At 50.7% G+C, this 21002-nt stretch overlaps 2 protein-coding genes across 4 annotated transcripts; both read left to right on the top strand.

Moving 5' to 3' along the window:
- The first annotated feature begins 259 nt into the window (after positions 1-259).
- LOC131492909 (pulmonary surfactant-associated protein A-like) lies at positions 260-4708 on the top strand. 2 transcript variants are annotated; one of them, XM_058696830.1, is made up of 5 exons: positions 260-392; positions 1159-1353; positions 1638-1757; positions 2475-2552; positions 3240-4708. In XM_058696830.1, the coding sequence occupies exons 1-5, from the start codon at positions 389-391 to the stop codon at positions 3614-3616; spliced, it is 774 nt and encodes a 257-aa protein (XP_058552813.1). In that variant the 5' UTR covers positions 260-388; the 3' UTR covers positions 3617-4708. The 2 variants fall into 2 exon arrangements, with proteins under 2 accessions (XP_058552813.1, XP_058552812.1); XM_058696829.1 differs by having other exon boundaries at positions 293-383; positions 1131-1353.
- Positions 4709-11155: 6447 nt separating this feature from the next.
- Positions 11156-16784, top strand: MBL2 (mannose binding lectin 2). Of its 2 annotated transcripts, none has more exons than XM_058696827.1 (5): positions 11156-11283; positions 13027-13198; positions 13611-13727; positions 15350-15424; positions 16332-16784. In XM_058696827.1, the coding sequence occupies exons 2-5, from the start codon at positions 13036-13038 to the stop codon at positions 16703-16705; spliced, it is 729 nt and encodes a 242-aa protein (XP_058552810.1). In that variant the 5' UTR covers positions 11156-11283; positions 13027-13035; the 3' UTR covers positions 16706-16784. The 2 variants fall into 2 exon arrangements, with proteins under 2 accessions (XP_058552810.1, XP_058552811.1); XM_058696828.1 differs by having other exon boundaries at positions 11182-11307.
- The last annotated feature ends 4218 nt before the right edge of the window (positions 16785-21002 follow it).

Below are 21002 nucleotides of genomic sequence, written 5' to 3'. Positions count from 1 at the left end.
AATGTGTCACCAGCCAGGACGGGGCCGAGGCCCAGGAGGGAGAAGCCTCCCTTTGCTGCGTGCCCCCGCCGGTGCCTATGTAAGCGTCCTCCCCTTTCACTGCTGGGGAAGTCAGAGTCCCACCCCATGAGACATTTCCCTGCTTACGGGCCTGGAGTTTCTCTTTAGCCGGTTTTCTAAGTGCCCCTCCAGCCTGAGTGCCCTGAGAGGGAATGTTGCTGTGTAAACAAGATGGCCGCTTCCTGACTGGCCCTTCCCCAAATAGAGGCCCTTGTGACAGGAGCCTCTCTGGGGTGGAGAGGAAGCCTGGTAGCCTGCATCCATATAAATGGTGCTGCCCGCCTCTCCACTCTGACCTGAAGGCAGAGATCCCCGTGGGCTCTGTTGGATGGGTAAGTTTAGCCCCATCCCGTCTTACCCAGTGCACGGGTTACAGGCCATGAGAGCCAGCCCAGCAATCACAAGCACAACTAAGGGTCAGCCTGGGAAGAAGGGGGCCTCTGCATGCACCACGGGGAGGTGTTCCCAGAATCATAAATATGGATGCAGGACGATGGGCTTGAGAATATCCTTATACTCTGCCATGCTCCTCGGCCAGATCCACTGTCCCTGGAAACTCCCTGCCAGTGAGGGAGAGGACAGCCTGCCAAGGAGAAGGGGACTCCCCAGCAGCGGGGGGGGTGGGATGTCCTATCATCGACACCGGTCATCTATTGTTTATCCTCAGGAACATGGCCCCTGAGCCCCCGCAAGAGGGTAGCTGAGAGTATAGGAACAGAGGGAGTGAACCCCAAAGCCTGAGAGGGACAGGTCAGGATTGTCTCCAGGGCGCAGAAGTTTTAGCAGAAGTCAGGACAGGTGACACGAGTTCCTGCGGTCACACAGCGAGGTATGACCAGAGATTGCATTAGACGCCAGGCCCCCTGACAGCCCAGGCCCTCCCCACCAGCCCAGGTGCCACACGGCCTCCAGCCCGAGAGGTGAGGCATGAGACCGCAGAGGAGGCCGGGGGTTTCCAAGGATAGTTGGGGTCTTTCTCAAAGTCCTGTCTGTACCTGCCCGAGCCCTCGGGCCTGGCCCTGTGCCTGAAACAAAGCCCAGCAAGGGGGAAACCTTTGCAGATGCTTCAGATGGGCCGGTGGCCCTTTCTTTCCGCAGGAGGAACCACTGCAACAGAAGCCATGTTGCTGTCTTCTTTGGTCCTCACTCTGGCCTTGCTGATGGCTTCCGGCACGGAGTACAAGGTGAAGGAGGTCTGTATCGGAAATCCTGGCATCCCCGGCACTCCTGGATCCCACGGCCTGCCAGGCAGAGATGGGAGAGACGGCATCAAAGGAGACCCTGGGCCTCCAGGTACTGAGTGAGAGGCCCGAGCCTCAGCCGAGGGACAGTGACCTGCCTTCAGGAGACCCACCCGTCCAGGGCTCTGGGCTGGGTCCAACGGTCGGCCGGATGGTGGGCACGGTGGGCGGTCCCTGGGGGGCCTTAGACTAGAGCAGCCCTGGAGAGTCTACCCTCAAAGTGCCCATGAGGTGACAGGTGAGTCAGCTCGGCTGATAAGGGAGGTCACTTCACATCAGCCCCAGCCCAGCTGTGGGTGGTGGATACGACAGATCAGTGTCCCCTTCTCTTTCCAGGCCCGATGGGCCCGCCTGGAGGAACACCAGCCTACTCCGGGCCTAATGGGCTGACCGGAGCCCCTGGCGTCGCTGGAGAGCGTGGAGTACAGGGGGAGCCTGGCGAGAGAGGCCCTCCAGGTGAGCGGGCCGCATCCACACGGGCACCGCGCCCACGTGACCAGCCACATGCGGGATGATGGGGATCAGACAGAACCGTGGAGGTCCCCGAAAGTCATGGCACTCAACCTAAGTGAGAGAAGATGAGGCCGGGGAGAGGAGCGGGAGATGCCTAAGTAGTGCGCCACAGGGAGGGACTGTGGGTGCCGAGGGCGCTCCACACATCGGGATGGGCAGGGCGTCAGGGGTGGGGTGGGGACAGCATGGGAGGCAGGGAAGGCACTTCCTAGGGCTGAGGCACTGGGGGGCACTGTGAAAGGTGTAGGGAGCTAGGTGGGGTCCAGGCAGATGAGGTGAATGGGAGCCCCCCACACAGAGCGGAACTGCAAAGCTCAGAGCGGTGACCAAGGTCAATCAGGAGGCTGCAGAAAGAGCCAGGTTTGCTTTTGGTGGAGGGTGAGGGAAGGGAGCTTGCGTCCAAACCGGAAAAATCCTTAGGAGTGGGCAGACAGAGCCATTAAAGGACAGGCAAGAAAGACGCGCAGGGAGGGGTCCAGCAGGTGCAGGGCTGCGTCAAAAGATGCAGCGCGTGTGGACACATACTCCAGGGCCTGAGTGGTGGGGACGGACAAGCAAAGGGCAGAATGCCAGGCTTGCAGCTGGCAGCATGCCTGCTTGGCAGCTAGTGGGGGGGTGTTTGTTGGCTCGCCCTCATCTTGGGTGGGAATCTCTTGACAGGGCTTCCAGCTTCTCTAGATGAGGAGCTCCAAACCACACTCCGTGACTTGAGACATCAGATCCAGCAGGCCATGGGAGGTAAGGGGGCTCCCCAGGGCCTCTAGCACAGAGGGTCTCCCATAAGTTCCTCTGCTGCCCAGCATCAGGCTCCAGAACCTAGAGCCTTTTTTTAAGTTTATTTATTTATTTTGAGAGAGAGAGGGACAGAGAGAGGATGCATGAGCAAGCAGGGAAGAGGCAGAGAGAGAGAGGGAGAGAGAGAGAATCCCAAGCAGGCTCCATGTTGCCAGTGCAGAGCCCAACTCGGGGCTCGATCCCACGAACTGTGAGATCATGACCTGAGCCAAAATCAAGAGCTGGACGCTTAACAGAATGAACCACCCAGGTGCCCCCAGACCCTAGAGACTTGACAAACAGGTCTTGGGGGAAAAGAATGAAACTTTCCCTTTCCTGATGTCTTTGAATGACTCAGAAAGCCAGAGGTAGACACAGATCAGTTCCCTATGTCAGGGGAGTGCAAGGTCTCTGCCTATGTTGCTTTCTGTCGAGCCCCAGGAAAACGCAGTTATTAAATGGGTGGAAAATAAGTAGGTGTTAAATGGGTGAACAAATGAATGGGATGATGAGAGCATGGAGGGGAATTTGGGAAGACTAGGGTTGGTAGAGAGAGGAGAGGCAGAGAGGGCGTGAAAGCCGAGAGCCCGAGTGAGGGAAGGGACTTAGATCTAGAGCGGTCTGTGGCCTGACTCGGTTCTTCTGCTCCAGTCCTAAGTTTGCAGGAGTCCATGCTGGTAGTGGGAGAAAAGGTCTTCTCCACCAATGGGCAGTCGGTTAATTTTGATGTCATTAGAGAGTCATGTGCCAGAGCAGGTGGCCGCATTGCTGTCCCCACGAGCCCAGAAGAGAACGAAGCCATCGCCCGCATCGTGAGGAAGCACAACACTTACGCCTACCTGGGTCTGGAGGAGGGCCCCAGCCCTGGAGACTTCTGCTACCTGGATGGGGCCCCCGTGAATTACACCAACTGGTACCCAGGGGAGCCCAGGGGTGGGGGCAAAGAGAAGTGCGTGGAGATGTACACAGACGGGCAGTGGAATAACAAAAACTGCCTGCAGTACCGCCTGGCCATCTGTGAGTTTTGAGCGGGCACCCAGGCCACAGGATAGATAGGGCCCTGCCTTGCCTTTTGGCCTCCATCCTGAAGATGCACCTGATCTCTGAGATGCTCCTTTTCAACAAAATTGTATTTGTGGCTGTTAGGGCGGGAGGCATTCTTAGCCACTCCACTCCCCCGACAGGCCCTGAATCCCCACCCACATCATGAATCAGTCTGACACTCCTCCTGAGCCTTTCCCGGTAATGCAATCTGGGCCCCACTCCTAACTTTGCCCTTTGGAAGAGACGGAGACTTCCTTCTTCCTCTTCTTGTCCAGTCCCTTCATTTCTAGATGGCAACAGTGAGGCCCCGGGATGGAAGTTCCCTCCAAAATCACACAGAAGGTGGCTGCTTCCTGGCTTCCCCTACTCTTAACTCTGCAGACTACCACCTGCCCAGCCCCATCAAGATTTAGCAGTTCTGGTCAAGCATAATGATAGAGACAGGTGGAATTCTGGGGAATTCCAAATGCGGGAGCTAAGGACCCATTTGGGATTATCCGGTCTCTGTCTCTGTGAGGTCAGAGGGCAAGGTGGTGTCCCAGCATGGTGGAGGCCAACCTAACCCTGACGATTGGCACGGATTATCCACTTCCTTGAGTCTTGGGTTGCCTGCTCAACTCCCTGACCTAAAAGCAGCCAGTTTACATCACTAGGGAAGATCTCATCCCTGACCCCAGACATAATCCAAGCTCCTTCCTGCCGATGGACATATCCCCACACCGTTTTGGGTCTCCATAAGTTGCTCACACCACCCACACCACGAGCTATTTATCGAGCACGTAAATAGTGTATGTGCCGAGTCTGGGTACCCAGAAACTTGCCAAGCACTTCTAATACACCTTTTGGAGTATGATTTCATCTTTACCCAACACCATAGGCCCAGCCTTATTTTCCCCCATTTTTATACAAGGACACTGAAACTTAGAGAAGTTAAGTGTTTTGAGTTTTATTACTTGGGGCAAGTGGCAGAGGCTGGATTCACACCTATCTACCTGGACCTGAGGTTTATGCTCACAACCACGTCACCTCTTGCCGGACAGAGGCGATTTCCGTGTAATAAATCATGACTGCGTTAACGTGAGTTTTCATTGCTTTGGTTTCAAGAAATAACACGTTTCCGGGTGCTTGGGTGGCTCAGTCATTAAGCATCTTACTTCAGCTCAGGTCATGATCCCACGGTTGGTGACTTAGAGTCCCTCACTGGGTGTGCTCGAGCCCTTAATTGGGTGAACATGAACCCCATTTCAGGTGAGCCCTGCTTCTCTCTCTCTCCTTCCTTCTCTCTCTCTGCCCCTCACTCACCTGTGCCCTCTCTTTCTCTCAAAAGAAAGAAAGAAAGAAAGAAAGAAAGAAAGAAAGAAAGAAAATGAAACAACACATTTCTGTATTTTTGTAAATCAAATGAACTCTGGTTCCAAGCCCCCACTTGCCTGAAAAATGGACCGTTGGGGTCTCAGGTAAATGCCTTCTTTGTTGGGTGGGAGAGGTGACCTGCTTCCAACTGGTGTATGTTGTACACACATATGGTACGAGCGTATGGTGAGCTACAAAAAACACCTGGGAGAACATATGGGCATCGTCACTGAGGGCTGGTGTTAAGATAATGCCTGATCTAAGTCCTCATGGTCCCTTGGTGGGTGGTAATATCACTCCTTCCATTTTCCGCTTAGCCACCTGGATGTTTTCCATAGCCCAAAGATGATGGCATTCAGGGCTCTGTCCCAGCCTCATGTGAGCCACCTCAGCCTCAGGTCTACATGAAAAGGGACCGTGTCCCCGTGCTCCAGGGATGTGTGGGAATCAGACTGTGTCTCTACTTGCTTGAGGGGTCAGGAGACACGTATGTGCCCCATCTCCAGAAAGGTCCCCCCTTCTCCTACCTTTACATCTTCAAATGCTCTCGCTCACTGCATCTTTTCTTGGGCAAAAGAGAGCTGTGGATCAAACCCCACCAGCCCAGGTGGAAATGAGTAGAAATATTTCTCATCTTTCTTAAATTTTAAGTTTTAATTGGGCCACCCTGCCACGTGGGCTTAGGGCCCAGCATACGAATTATTGGGGCTTCCCCAAAATTCAAAAAAGCAAAAAAGGGAAGCATATTTTTACTATTTTATAGACGAACAATCTAAGCCTCTGGCAATTGATGTCTTCTCCTTTCTTCTTAGTGTTATTTTTATTTACTTTATGGTTTTATTTGCTATGGTTATTGTATTATTTTTTACCACTTTAAAGTAAGTATCCCTGGTTTATAAGGAAGCTATTGATTTTTGGTTGATCTTATATACAAACATCTTTTTGGATTCTCATTTTGCCCTTAATATTTTTGATATAATTATCTTATATTTTGTAAATTCTATGAATGTTGTTACAGATGACAGAAATTCTGCCCGTTCCTTATAATATTTATATGTCTTAAACATCATTTTAATCTTCTGTATGGGCCAAGAGCCCCCATACATTGTTGAAGATGCTCAATGATAAATATCTTTTGGGGGCACTAAGGGTATACAGAAAACCATTAATAATAGCATGTGTTAACTTAATCTGTTAACATTGAAAGTCATTTATTGAGGTTAGGTCATTTCCCATACCTGGGTACTGGCATCTAGAGCCCACAGATGAAAATAAGAGGTTGTACGTGCCTCACCATTTAAGGTTGGAGAGACATCCCAGGAATGGCACCATGGAACCTGAGAGGGCTCACCATGGGTGGTTTGGTGATTCTCCTCCTTTTGGTCAGTATAAGAAGGACTAAAGAGGGGAAAGGAGGCCGATCCACCTTGGATGCCATACCTACTTCCATAGTGGAAACTACCCCTTCCATAGGCGTGGGGAGGGGACTCTCCTAGCCTCCTAATCTTAGCGAGTAGGGATGCCCAAATTGTTTTGCCTTCCCTGGAATGTGAAGGGGGAAATTTTCCTGTTCTACAATCGCTGATGTGCTGACCCGGCTGGGGCACGGGGAGGTGGAGGGGAGAGCGGACCCGTGAGCAGGAGTGTTCCAGGGCAATGTGGATTGCCACCACCTGGATGGGGTTTCCCAGGGCCTGTATGAATGTCAGTGTCATGGAAGCAAGCCAGGTTTAAACTCTACTTATGAGCAGGTTGCCCCTGGGAACACGAAGAACAAGAACCTCTGAAGTGAAATATCCACTGACCTGATGTTAAGGGTAGGGAGCACACAGCTGGAGGCTCTCACAGAGTCTTTTCTTGAAGACCCAGCTTCTGAGAGGAACTGTCATTGGGAATCAGTCATACAAAGGGATCTAACAAGCAGTCAGGGGCGGGCTAAGAAGCAGCAGTGTCCCCACTGACATGTGGTTCCTCCCGCGAGTGGCTATTGCCACCTTTGGCACCATCATTCTCTCCACCCCCTACCTGCTCAGAGAAGCAAGAGAGAAGGCCACTGCCCACCCTTCACTTCAAGAAACCCCAGCCTCAAGCCTGGCCCACACCCTCTGGCCAGCGTGGTGATGAATCACAGGTGAAATGGAGATCCCAGTGACAAAACTGGAGGCCGATCATCATTTGGACTGGGTCTTAAATCAGCCCTATAGGGGCACCTAGGTTGCTCAGTTGGTTGAGCATCTGACTCTTGATTTCAGTTCAGGTCATGATCCCCAAGTCGTGGGATCAAGCCCTACATCGGGCTCCACACTGAGTGTGGAGCCTGCTTGGGATTCTCTCTCTCTCTCTCTCTCTCTCTCCCCCAAAATAAAATAAAATAAAATAAAATAAAATAAAATAAAGTAAAATAAAATAAAATAAAATAAAATAAATCAGCCCTAGAAAGTTTGCATTGCCGGCATCTGGGGGGAAAAAAGTATGAAAAATTGTAAGACCATGTATTAGTTTTGAGAACAGGGTGAGCTTCAAGCTTCCAGATTGTGCACGTCTGCATTAAGACTCTCAATCAAACTTGTTATATATTAAATTAGTGAGTTACATGGATTTGTTTTTTGATATTGAACCATCCTTCCATTCCTGGGATACACCTTACTTGGTCAAATTAGTGGCCAATACTCTCATCACACTTACTTGGTGCCAGATTCTACACTTGGGTTAACTCATGTAATCCTCATCGACCCTGCTATGGAGATGCTGTTATTATCCCCAACTTACAAATAAGAATATTGGGGCACACAGAGGTTAAAGTGCTTTGCCAAAGGTCATGCGGCCAGTTCAGGGAGGACCTGGGCCATGAATACAGGAAGTCAGATTCCAGAGACTGTGCTATTAACCAGGGATGCAGGGTTGGACTTTAATAGTTACTTCTGGCTTTCAGGTGGGTTTGTGTGTGCTCCACATCATCTAATTATTCTGATATTAGTGGTAGCGGGGACATATTCTTCCCATGATTGGAAAAGCCAAGAAGAGGCCGGATTCAACCTGCACGTGCATTTAAAGCACCGCTCCTTTGTGTCTGCTCACCCTCACACGGCTGAGCCAAATATCACAGGGGTTGGGATGTAGGGGACTCTACATATCCCAGTGGAGGCTCTGCAAAATACCATGGCCAAGGGCATGGATATAGAATTCTATGACACGGAGAAGTAAAATAGCAGGAACAATGATCCAAACTACCATGGTCAGATTTGCCAAGATTATTTATTGTGTTTTTGCAAAGAATCATTTTTAAAAATTGTATTATTAGCTTCAGAGTGATTTCTTTATTCTACTTCATTGATTTCATTATTTAAATCTTTCTTTCTCCTTCCTTCCTTCCTTCTTTCCTTCCTTCCTCTTCCTCCTTCTTCCTTCCTCCTTCCTTCCTTCCTTCCTTCCTTCCTTCCTTCCTTCCTTCCTTCTCCTTCCTTCCTTCTCCTTCCTTCCTTCCTTCTTCCTTCCTTCTTCCTTCCTTCCTTTCCTTCCTTTCTTTTCTTTTCTTTTCTTTCTTATACCATCTTTTTAAAAATATCAATTCATCAGGGCACCTGGGTAGTGCGGATAGTTGAACGTCCGACTCTTGATTTCAGGTCAGGTCATGATCTCATGGTTCTTGGGTTCAAGCTCCACATCAGGCCCTGCGCCAACAATGCAGAGCCTGCTTGGGAATCTCTCTTTCTCTCTCTGTCCTTTCCTTGCTCGCTCTTTCTCTCAAAATAAATAAGAAAAACTTAAAAATAATAAAAAATGAAAAATATCAATTCATCTGTAACACAGAGTCAACCATACTTGGAGGACTAGCTTTGAGGCTTGTTGTACCAGGCAGCTTTCTTTCTGCTTATTTCCTACTGTGTTGGGTGATTTTCACAGAATGAACTCAAGCTTACCTGATCTCCAACTGAGAAAATCCTGAGGTGCCCAGGATGCACGTCCCTATGGTGCACCTGGTTGTGATGAGCTGAAACTCATCTTGAAACTCAAGATGAAAAATCATGTTTCATCTTGGCCTTAATAACAAAATTCAATAATAATCATGGGGGCACCTGGGTGGTTCAGTCAGTTAAGCGTCTGACTCTTGATTTCCGCTCAGGCTGTGAGATTGGAGCCCTTGAGTGGGGCTCTACTTAGGATTCTCTCTCTACCTCTCTCTCCACCCCTCCCCCACTCATTCTGTTCCCCCCAAAATAAATAAACCTTAAAAAATCATCATCGTTCTTATAGCAGAATAATAATAATAGCATACATTAAAACACAGACCTACAAGAGGACAGACGCAAGAATATGCATCTTCAAGGGAAGACCTTCCCCACCGGAGTTAAGGCTTTCTTATTGTCCCTCTGCTCATCCCTCCCTCCTCCAGTCGTGTTCTCTCCCCTACTTCCCAAGCCACCTTTCCTCTAGTCTGGAGCATGTAGGGTTCTGGTTTTATGTAATTCTCTCGGTTTTAAATTCCCACCTTTCTGGGAGGTCTGCCCATTTGCTGCATGGGTTGAAAAGTGTTTGTCCTCTGAGCTTGGGGCCCTTCAAAGTTGTGTCAATGGCACCAGGAAACACAGCCCTGAGAGGGGTCTTCTGTACGATGGGCCCCAGGAATCTGGGAGCCACAGCGCATAGTGACCTTGAGTACACGGAGCTGAAGACCCTTGAGAAGCCAGAACAGCAATCACAAGGCAGAGTCAAGAGGAGGTGGCCCCGCCCCGACTCCTCACCAGGGAAAAAGCAAACCTCTTGAGCTGTTTGATAAGGCTAAGTGTTTCAAAAAGTGAGTGTAAGTTTGCGGGGAGGGCGGGAATCAAAGGTCAGGTCAGGGACTTGAAAAAGGCCACTTGATCAGGCTCAGGAGATAAGACGCTACTGGAAACCCAGGCACGGAGGAACCGTGGATTGGTCTGGTGCCTGCTCCTGCTCAGGGTCTCTGCTCCTCCCAGGGGACTCTCTCAGAGGACTCTTCCTGTGTGCCCGGCCCTGGGATGTGCCCTGGGAGACAAGCCAGGAAGGTATCTGGGAAAGTGGGCACTGACGTGAGCCATGGCTGGAGAGCAGTCAGGCAGGCTGCTTTGAGGAGGTGATGCGGAAGGACTCGTTCATCTGTAATTGTTTATCCAGCACTCTCTCTGCTTCCAGGCACCCTCTGGGTGGGGCCACAACAGCTGAGAACCACACCCCCGTTCTGGAGAAGTTCTTGTTCTAAAGGAGTGCGGTGGTCAAGGAGTATACAATTAAGTAAACAAGACAGTTTTACGGGGAGAGAAATTATAGGCAGAGAATTAAACCAGGAAGACACGATAGAGTGGCCACTTAAAATTAAATGGTAAAGGAAAGCCCTTGCTCCAGAGATAATATTTAATCTGAAATGTGAATGACAACAAACAGTCATGCACAGGTAGAGGGAAGTGTCCTGGGCTGGAACAGCAGTGCAAGTGCCCACATTCAACTTTGAACTTGAGTGATTTACAAATACTTCCTCCCCTGTGGCTCCCTCTGTGACATGGGTGCCTCATCCAAAGATGACATTTTTTTTCTTAAATTTTTTTTTAACGTTTATTCAGACTTGAGAGAGAGTGTGAACAGGGGGAAGGGCAGAGAGAGAGGGAGACACAGAATCTGAAGCAGAATCCGGGCTCTGGGCTGTCAGCACAGAGCCCGACGCGGGGCTCGAACTCACAAACCATGAGATCATGACCTGAGCCGAAGCTGGACCCTTAACCGACTGAGCCACCCAGGCGCCCCCAAAGATGACATTTAAAGGGAGGCATGAGGGGACTCAGTGGTTAACCACCACCCCCCCCGCAGTAAACCTAACACAAATGGAAGGGTGAACTAGTCAGAACAGCTGACACAGAGGTGTGTGCCTGTTCACGTAGGTGTGTGTGTACGTGCGTGTGCATACGCGTGAGGTCATATGCTTGGTAGAGCGTCTAACGGTGTCTCTTCTAGAAATGAATATCTGGAGGAAACTAGCGGCTAGACTGTGAGTCTGGAGAGTCAGAGTGGTGGAGCTGTTGGGGTGGGAGCATGGGAGGGGGCAACGGAGGGAGGACTTTAGGGTATTAAAGTAGTGAGCTGTCCAGTGCTGAGCCTCCGACCCCACCAGCAGCCCTGGAGAGCTGCCCAGTGCACAGCGGCTCTAAGGACAGTTGTTTATTAATCTGGGGTTGAAGGCCAGTCCGGCACTGTCCCTGGTCACCAGGTTAATTGGGCCTGACGTTCCTGGGCTGGAGGACCTGCTTCCCTGCCATAGCCTCAGTGCTTTGAGGAGGCCCTAGTAAGTCATTCCTGGAGGACAGAGGTAAAGGCCCCGGGCCAGGGGTCTGGCCACTCGACTTGATCGTGTGAGGTCCGGGCAGGGACTTTGGTGGGGGGTTCAGGTCCACTCGGGGCCTCTATCTCCAGCTGACCTGGGGCATTTGAATCCTTCCAGGGTCCACTTGACCTTCTGTGAACTAAAGGGTGGTCTTTTCAGCCAAAGAGAAGAATGGAAGTGGGTGTGTCCGCCAGCAGCATGTTTAACCTTGACTTTGGCCTCCAGCGTAATTAGGGGAAGTTAAAAAAAAAAAAGAAAGGAAAAAAGATAGAAAGTGGAAAGGAGGAGAAGAATGTGATCAAGAAAGTTCTCCTCCAGGGGCGCCTGGGTGGCTCAGTCGGTTAAGCATCCAACTTCAGCTCAGGTCATGATCTCACCCTCCGTGAGTTCGAGACCCGCGTCAGGCTCTGTGCTGATGGCTCAGAGCCTGCAGCCTGCTTTGGGTTCTGTGTCTCCCTCTCTCTTCTGCCCCTCCCCTGCTCATGCTCTGTTTCTCTCTGTCTCAAAAATAAATAAAAACATCAAAAAATTTTAAAAAGAAAAAAAAGAAAGTTCTCCTCCAACTTATTACTTCTCACTGAGTCCTGGAGGAAGGGAAGGGTTAAGGCGGCTGACAGGCCAGGGAAGGCAAGGGCAGATTCAGGAGTTAGGGAGCAAGGCCCGGGGACACTGGGATTAGAGCCTCGAGAGGCCCATGGGCAGCCCAGCGGCTGCCAAGGTTTCCTGGAAAGGGGGCCAGCTTGAGCAAAAGCTGGATGAGAATCTGGCGGTGGGTTCAGGGCACAGAGCTGGGGAGGCGTCTGGGCAGCATGCAGAGGACCCTGCCAGGAGAAGGAACAGAGCGGACAGCATGCCAGCTCCAGCGTGAACAGAAATTTTAGGAGCCTGGGTTCTGGCTGGCAAACGTGACCTCTCAGTGGAAAACCTCAAGCCAAAGGAAGGAGAAAATCCATCTCATCTGGCCAGGATCGAGGACCGAAAGAGGTTCTGTTCTGAGGGTCAGAACCCTGCCTCAGGGCACTCTGGGTCCTGAGCCCCCACCAAGTGCCTGTCACAAAAGAGACACTTGCTACAAGATGATTGACAAGCTGTGGGGGAAACAGCTGTATACGATCCTGAGGGTGGATGGGGCCTGGAGTGAAAGACAGACTTTTTACATGAAATGAGAGAACGGATGTCATAAACCGGGTCCTGCCTCATGTCATCTGCTAGAGTTTGTCTACCTTTAGGGCCCATGGGAAGGGGAAGAAGAGGGAAACTGAGGTTCCCTTGGCCCTCAAGACTCCTCAAGGGAGTCAAGAAAGAGAGTCAAAGCTCACACAGGCGATCAGCTCTCTGCCTTTGCCAGGCCACTGGGAGCGGGGCTAATTTGTGATTTCCAGATCCCATGGGCCCTCATGCACAGGGTGGCCTAACCTACCCAGGCTTGAACCCACAGGGGCACTGGAGCCCCAGGGAGAATGGGCCCCTGTTGTGTTACTCTTGTGTATATGACTCTGTTACATTACCTTTGTTTTAACACCTCTACGACTTTTTACTTGTGTGTTTCCCCTGTGGTGTGAGAGTAACTCAGAGCCGAGGGCTATAATAGTCCCCTCTGGGTCTGCTGCCCCTAACACAGGGTCCAGCGCACCAGAGGTGATAGCAAAGGTTGACTGAACAAGATGAGACAGAATTATTTTCCTTGACTTTCTCCACTCTAAGGTGAGGACCATGTTCCTGTCTTCATCACTTCCCGTCCTTCTGTGCATGCTGACAGCATCCAGCTCAGAAATAAAAATCTCCGAGGATGCCCTGAAGACCTGCTCAGCGATCACCTGTGGCATCCCAGGCAGAGATGGACGAGATGGACCCAAGGGAGAAAAGGGGGAACCAGGTACAGGACAGGCTGCTTAAATCTTTACCCCCAACACCAGACTGTTCCCCGTAAGGGACCCAGCGGAGACAGGACGAGGCTCACCTGTCATCGTGCTGGGTAGTGACTCACTCAGAATCATTCCTGTGAAAGGTCATTCTCTCCAAAGCAAAGATGCTTCTCTGGTTCTCTAGGATTCCACGTTTCCACCCCAGAATCCGTGATGCATGGTTATTTGCAGACAGCAGGTGTCCTACCTGTTCAGGGAGCTGGCCCGGAGGACAGGCTGTCCCCTGGAATGCAGGAAGAGCTTTTTTCTTGGGTCACCACTGGTTCACTGGAGGTTTTCTGGGGTCATTGTAAATCGAACTGAACTTCTGGAAAAAGGGAATGAGCCACAGCCCTGGATCACTTTTCTTTCCTCTTACAACAGGGCAGGGGCTCAGAGGCTTGCAGGGCCCTCCGGGGAAAATGGGGCCTCCAGGAAACACAGGGCCTCCTGGGGCTCCAGGAATAAAGGGCACCAAAGGAGACCGTGGAGACAATTCAGGTAAGGAGCTCACCCCAGCACAGTGTGGGCCTAGGGAACCCGGGACCCTGGGGACTCCTGGGCCAGGTGGGAGGTGGCCCTTTTCCTGCTGCCCCATCGGAAGACACTCGACTCCTGCCCATCCAGCACACGCGTTTCTGTGAACGTGCTGCCTGAGTGCAGCCTTCCCAATCCTGCCGGGTCACCCCCCTCAACCCCAGGCCTCTGTGAGACACGGGCCTGCCTCTTCCTCAGCGGATGTAGTCTGCAAGTGCCTCCAGGCTGAGAGGCAGGAACGATGTCCTCTCGAGAGTGGGGTTTATGTCTATCGTCAAAAGCGTGGCGTGGAAACGGTGGGTATCCTAGGACCCCTGAATCCCGGGGAATGTCGTGGCAACCCCCGTTCAGGGTAAAATGAAGTAAATTCGGTGACAACAAAAGTAAAATGATGACCTCTTGTTAATATCTGCCAGCTGGCCCATCAAAATTATAAAAGTATTAAGAGGTTTTCCTAGGGGCACCTGGGTAGCTCAGTCGGTTAAGTGTAGGACTTTGGCTTGGGTCACGATCTCACGGTTTGTGGGTTCGGGCCCCGCATGGGGCTCTGTGCTAACAGCTCAGAGCCTGGAACCTGCTTCGGATTCTGTGTCTCCCTCTGTCTCTGCCCACCCCCCCCCCGCCCCCCCGCCACTCATGCTCTGTCTTTCTCTCTCTCTCTCTCTCTCTCAGAAATAAATAAACATTTAAAAAAAATTAAAAAAAAAAAGAAGTTTGCCTAGAATAAGAAATGAAAGAGAATGATTAATAAAAAGTTATCAACAAGGAGAATAATGAGTTGGGCTTTTTCTTGTAAATAACGATAATATTGCAACATTTTAAGCAATATGTGAACAACAGGATCCAGAGCCATAATAATTTACAAGGTTTTTTAAATGTCTATTTATTTATTTATTTATTTATTTTTAATTTTTTTTTTCAACGTTTTTTTAAATTTATTTTTGGGACAGAGAGAGACAGAGCATGAACGGGGGAGGGGCAGAGAGAGAGGGAGACACAGAATCGGAAGCAGGCTCCAGGCTCCGAGCCATCAGCCCAGAGCCTGACGCGGGGCTCGAACTCACGGACCGCGAGATCGTGACCTGGCTGAAGTCGGACGCTTAACCGACTGCGCCACCCAGGCGCCCAGATGTCTATTTATTTTTGAGAGACAGAGTATAAGTGGTGGAGGGGCAGAGAGTGAGGGAGATACAAAATCTGAAGCAAGCTCCAGGCTCCGAGCTGGCAGCACAGAGCCCAACACGGGGCTCGAACCCACGAACCATGAGATCATGACCTGGGCCAAAGTCAGATGGCTTAACCAACTGAGCCACCCAGGCGCCCCTACAAGTTTTGATTATTATTATTATCGCTATTATTATTATTACTATTGTTAGTTCTGAGTCACAGTTTACAAGAGCTACTAAGTATATCTCAGAAGGCAGGAATGCAGGGGTTTTTTGCTTCTTTTTGTTTTCTTATTTTTTAGAATAAGCATACTCTTCAGTAAAGCTTTCTCCTCCCCCACTCCGCTTTGGCAAAATACTCTCCTCTCCAATTTAGGGTTCCTCTTCCCAATAAATACCCTTCTCCCTATTGCTTTGTAGTTGTGGAGACTAAGCTGGCCAACCTGGAGGCAGAGATGAGGAGACTGAAATCAGAACTGGACCATGTCAAAAAGTGTAAGCTTGTTTTCTGCCCCCAGTGTGTTCTTGGCTGTCACCTTTTTCTTCAGAATGCCCTAGGTTTCGGGGAGGGTAGATGAGAGCTAGCATTTAAAAAAAAATTTTTTTTTAATGTTTTTATTTATATTTGAGAGAGAGACAGAGAGAGAGAGAGAAAAAGACAGAGCTTGAGCAGGGGAGGGGCAGAGAGAGAGAGGGAGACACAGAATCCGAAGCAGGCTCCAGGCTCCGAGCTGGCATCCCAGAGCCTGATACGGGGCTCGAACCCACAAACCATGACATCATGACCTGAGCTGAAGTTGGACAATTAACTGACTGAGCCACCCAGGCGCCCGAAAGCTAACATTTATGAACACTTATCACACACCGCGGCCTGAGCTAGGTTAGCATTATCTCGTAATATGGTTTCATTCAATCCTCCCAGTGGCCCTATTTGTGCATATTATACCCATTCTGTTTACAGGTGAGGAACAATAGGTCCGGGAAGTGTAGGTAATTCACTCGCTGTCACACAGCTAGGAAGTAACAGAGGAAGGATTGCACGTGAAGGTCTGCGCCTCCAGAATCCTGGCTCTTTGTCCAGCAATCCCTGGTCTCAGATGGCAGTCCATCCACGTCTGGTGCCTGAGCCTGGCAGGGTGGCCCAAGCACCCTTCCCTAAGTCCCCTGTACTGGGACGGTTTATACAGACGTTCCTCTCGAGGGCGGGATGTCCCAGGAGAGTGCAAGCTTCTGCCGGGGGCTTGCTCTGCAGCTGAGGAGTGCTCCCTTACTAGGATCTGACCCCATGGTTGAACACGGGGCTATTTCTCGGAGTCCTGAGTTCCCAGGGAAGGGCTTTTCGCCTAGTTTCCTGGGCCGAGCTCCAAGCCCAGTCAACCTATCCCTTCCATTGTGATTTCAGTGCAAGCCTTCTCCTTGGGCAAAACACCTGGGAAGAAGTTCTACGTGACCAACGGTGAAAGAATGCCTTTTTCCAAAGTGAAGGCCCAGTGCGCCGAGCTCCAGGCCACCGTGGCCACGCCGAAGAACGCTGAGGAGAATAAAGCCATCCAGGATATGGCCGGCAGCCCTGCCTTCCTGGGCATCACGGACGAAGTGACTGAAGGCCGGTTTACGTACGTGACGGGAGGGAGGCTTGCCTACAGCAACTGGAAGAGGGATGAGCCTAACGACCACGGCTCCGGGGAGGATTGTGTGATCCTCCTCCAGGACGGGCTCTGGAATGACATTTCCTGCTCTTCCTCCTTCCTGGCCGTCTGTGAATTCCCAGCCTGAGGAGGAGGTCGCCTCCTCGGCTTCCCACTGAGCTCTCTGCTGCTCCGAAAGAGAATTTATGGCCCATTTCCCCACCGCACACCACGGTGTTGACTCATTCCTTCAGGGGGATGGATTGACGGGAGGGAAATAAAGGGATATGCTTATGGGGATGAGGAAGTGACAAGAAGTTGACAGCCGGGCTCGAGGGTTTCTGGTCCAGTCTGTAGTGAAGGACACCCTCTGTCCTGCCTAAGAGCACAGCATCGGGTCAGAGTCAGCCATGGAAAGGGCCAAATCACACCCTTCCTTCTGCAGTGAGGACACCGCAGCCTCCCAGGGCGGCCAGTGGAGGCCAGTCTGCATCAGAGCAGTAGACCTCAGCCTCCGGGAGACCCAGCTCCTTCTCCCCCACATGTTGCCACTATGGCATGTTGCCAAGCTCTCCTGCCCTACGTGCCTTCCCATGGCTAGGCCAGCCCTGTCTGACGTGGGTGCTGTTTTTATTTTTATTTTTTAATGTTTATTTATTTTTGAGAGAGAGAGAGAGGGAGACACAGAATCCGAAGCAGGCTCCAGGTTCTGAGGTGTCAGCACAGAGCCCGATGCGGGGCTCGAACCCACGAACTGCGAAATCATGACCTGAGCTGAAGTCGGATGCTCAACCGACTGAACCACCCAGGTGCCCCAGGTGCTGTTTTTAGTTGTCCGTGAGTTGCACCAGGAAATCTTTCACCACCAGAGTGTAATATCCGGCGGGGTCCCACATTGGTAACAAGGATTAGACCAGGACTCCCTTCACTCTGCCCAACTGGCTGTGGCCTCCCTATCATCACTAGGGTGATCTTGAGGACAAAGGGAAGACTTCCCTCCCTGCATACTTTTAGGACAATGATTTGACTTTGTGATGTATGCCAGCATCACGGAGGAAGCGATGGCCAGGCAGGCTGTGTCCCTCTCCACAGGGCAGGTCTCAATCCCTTCATGTTCAGCACCCCCTTCCTTCTGTGACATCCTTGCCTTAACATGGGTCCACACCATCCATTATTATGGAGACAAGAGGAAAACTCCCCAAAGGTGAGTTTCACACCCTGTCAAACTATGCAGTGTCATCCAGATCACGGGTGCCACCCTGTCGGATTATGCAGAGGCACCCAGTCAGCAAGTAAAACCTCCTTCCGAGCAGGGTTCTGTTGCCCTGTTGGCCAGCAACGCTGCTCATGACCAGGACTGGTTTCCAGCAACCTCGGGGTAGGTGGAGCTGAGGTTATATGGAGCCCATGCAGCAAACTGGGGAAGGAAAGTGAATTCCAGCTTCAATGTATGCCATTCACAAAATGAGATCAGAAAATATTTCACGAACGGACCAAGGGCCACTTTAACCTACTGAAATATTTATGTAAAAATGAGCTTTCTTTGTATCTGAATTGCCAAGAGAGAGCACCTCATATTTAGTAAGTGTTGGATGAGTATTTGTTGAACGGGTACAGCAAAGAATTACCAAATAGATGAGAGGATTGGACACTGAGAAGTGAATCGAGGGTAGGGTTCTCTCCCAGGCGAGCAGGACCATCAGGGCAGGGGGGGATCGCTGGGAGGGGACTTACTGCCTCATTGGCACTGGCAGGGGGAGGGTGGCAAGATCTGGGTCCTTGCCTCTAAGGATTAGCTCTTCACTGAATTTTTAGTAAGGTGCTTCTTCAGACACTGTACCTGGGGGACCGACAAGAATATTCTCGTGGTGTAGAGCAGACCAGGTCTCTATTTGCAGTGCAAATCCACACTGCTTACCAAAAGAACAGGAAGTGCTTACAGTTTAGAGGCACATGTGGAACCACAGGTATGGCAAATAGAAAAAGGAAAGACCAGAAACTTTTGAGAAGGAAAGAAGATAGCATAGAACAGCTCCAAACAAGAGAATTCCCATCAGCAGGCATGAAAGTCACACCCGGATTTTCTCATGGCTGAGACAAAAATGAGAAAACGGACAGGTAACCATTAGGTAATTCCTTCTATTTTACGTAAGGGGGTGGGGATCGTGTCTACCCTTTGTTTATACTGTGCATAAAGGCCAGTGGTGTCCAGTTGGAAAGTGGTAGAAGGTATAGTCATGTACTTCACATGGATTGTTTCCTAGGGTCTACCGATTGCCTCCTTAGTTCAAGGAAAGGCAATAAAAATCTACAGGACAAGCTCAGATTCTTCCATCCCGTTTAGGATTCTTCCTCGCTTGTTCTTCCCTGATCTAGAAACTGGTGTCTCTTCAGAGCTCCTCTCTAAAGGTAACCCCTTGCTGCCCTACTTCCCTTGATCTAGAACTGAGGCCCCAGCTCCCTGTACCTCATCAGCTGGCAGCGGGGTGCCGTGCAAGTTAGCTCAGAGGAGTTATCTAAAGATACAGGATTCTCAGGGCACCTGGGTGGCTCAGTCGGTTGAACGTCCAACTTTGGCTCAGGTCATGATCTCACGGTTCCGTCAGTTCGAGCCCCTGGTCAGGCCCTCTGCTGTCAGCACAGAGCCTGATTCTCAGATCATCTGTTCCCCTCTCTCTCTGCCTCTCTCCCTCAAAAAGATATAAACGTTTAAACACTGATAAAAAAAAAAAAAAAAAAAAAAAAGATCTAGGATTCTCATGAGAGTCCAAAGATAGAAACCGCAATTCTCCAGGCTTCCCAGGACCTGGAACAAGAGGGAAATTATGGATTTGCGGTGACTCGCCAGACAGTCTCTCTCATTCAAGGGCTGAGGACAGGCAGTCTCCTTTACTAAGGAGCATGCAGTCGTTGATCTCTCTCACACGAGGGACAGACCTTACAGGCTTCAGGCAGCACATTCCTCTCGAGCCCTGTTGTCGGTTCTGATGTCTGTTCTCTGCCATCGCGTTTCCCAGGCTGGTTTTTTTTGGACCAGGGAACTGGGAGACTTCTCCAAGCTGCAATCTTCCTTTGCTGACTCATGCCAGGAGCACAAACCTGAAGGTCATACATCAGAGTGTTCCTGGAAACGAAGCTGGTATTCACACCTCTGGGGAGCCGGGGCCCTGACCCTGGGGTCATGCCTGGGGGAAGAAAGAGGCCTGACTCTCTGTGTGCCCTGTTAGGGCTAAAGGAGAGGCGCTTGGTGGGTGGGAGGTTCAGGATTTGGAACCGGGAGCTTGTGGTTTGAGGTCAGCTCCCTGACTAATGCACCGAGTGGCCCTCAGTCTTCCTATCTGTAAATTGGTCTGTAATGGCTTCTTCTCTGGAAAGTTGGATGAATCAAAGGTTACACAGAGGTTCAGATCTGCAGGGCCTATTTTGAGCGCAAAGCCGTAGGGCCTGAGAACTGTTTTCAGCTTTTGCTACCTGTCAATCAATTTTGTCCAAAGGAATTGTAGCCTAAACACTTACCACCCATCTCTCAAGTCCATTGAAAGCCAGTCTGAGTAAGTTAGAAGGACAAATACACCTTGCTTTCAGGACGGGAACTATGAATTTAAATTACATCTGTAAGTCAATGGTCTCTTGTGGAAGACTGGACACAACCAACGTAACTGTGACTTGTTTCCTGGGCTAGAATGAAAACAACTACAAAAGTTCACAACATTCAAGGCCCAGGCTTCAGCCTGAGTTCCAGATCCAGGAATTGCAGGGCCTGTAGGACAGTCCTTCTTCAGAGTTCTACCGCTCTGCTGTTCTCACTTTTAGCCACGCCCAAGCCAAAGCTGGGGACTTGGGGTACCAGCCGAAGACCAGGCTTTCACATTCATCAAATCCCCTTCCTGCCTGGGACCAGCGTGCCTCCCTTCTCTGTGGCTGTCAGAGATCGACCAGCACCAGGGGTCAGTCAGACCACATGTCATGGAGACAGCCTCTGACCTGGAAGGTTATTTGCTCATGATTGTGTAACTGATCTGTGGTTTGAAGCCTGCCGGGAATCGGGTTTTTTTTTTGTTTTTTTGTTGTTCCTTTTTCTCATTAACCAGGAAGGATTGAATGTCACTGTGGGGCCTGACCTGGAGATGTTGGGAAGTGGATTTTGCAAAGCGATGCTGTCCTGTGACCCTGAGTGGCTGGTGAAGTGCTGGAAAGGTAGGAGGAGCTCCGGGCAAGGAGTTTGGGAAGGAGTGCTCCCCACCCCGATAGCAGCCTGTGTGGGGGAGGAGACAGTGTCCCCAACTGTGGAACAGTGCTTTATCCAGCCAAACACAGGGGCCCTGCTCTAAAGAAGGGGGATGCAAGTAGCCATTTATTTGCTAAACCAATGTCTTGGGCTAGGCTGGCCAGCGCCAACCCAAGGTCCAGCGTGCCCTGTCCTGCAAGACAGAGTGTTCGTGCCA

The sequence above is a fragment of the Neofelis nebulosa genome, chromosome 13 (genome assembly GCF_028018385.1).
Source record: "Neofelis nebulosa isolate mNeoNeb1 chromosome 13, mNeoNeb1.pri, whole genome shotgun sequence".
Classification (NCBI taxonomy): domain Eukaryota; kingdom Metazoa; phylum Chordata; class Mammalia; order Carnivora; family Felidae; genus Neofelis; species Neofelis nebulosa.
This window is presented reverse-complemented; position numbering and strand designations above follow the sequence as displayed.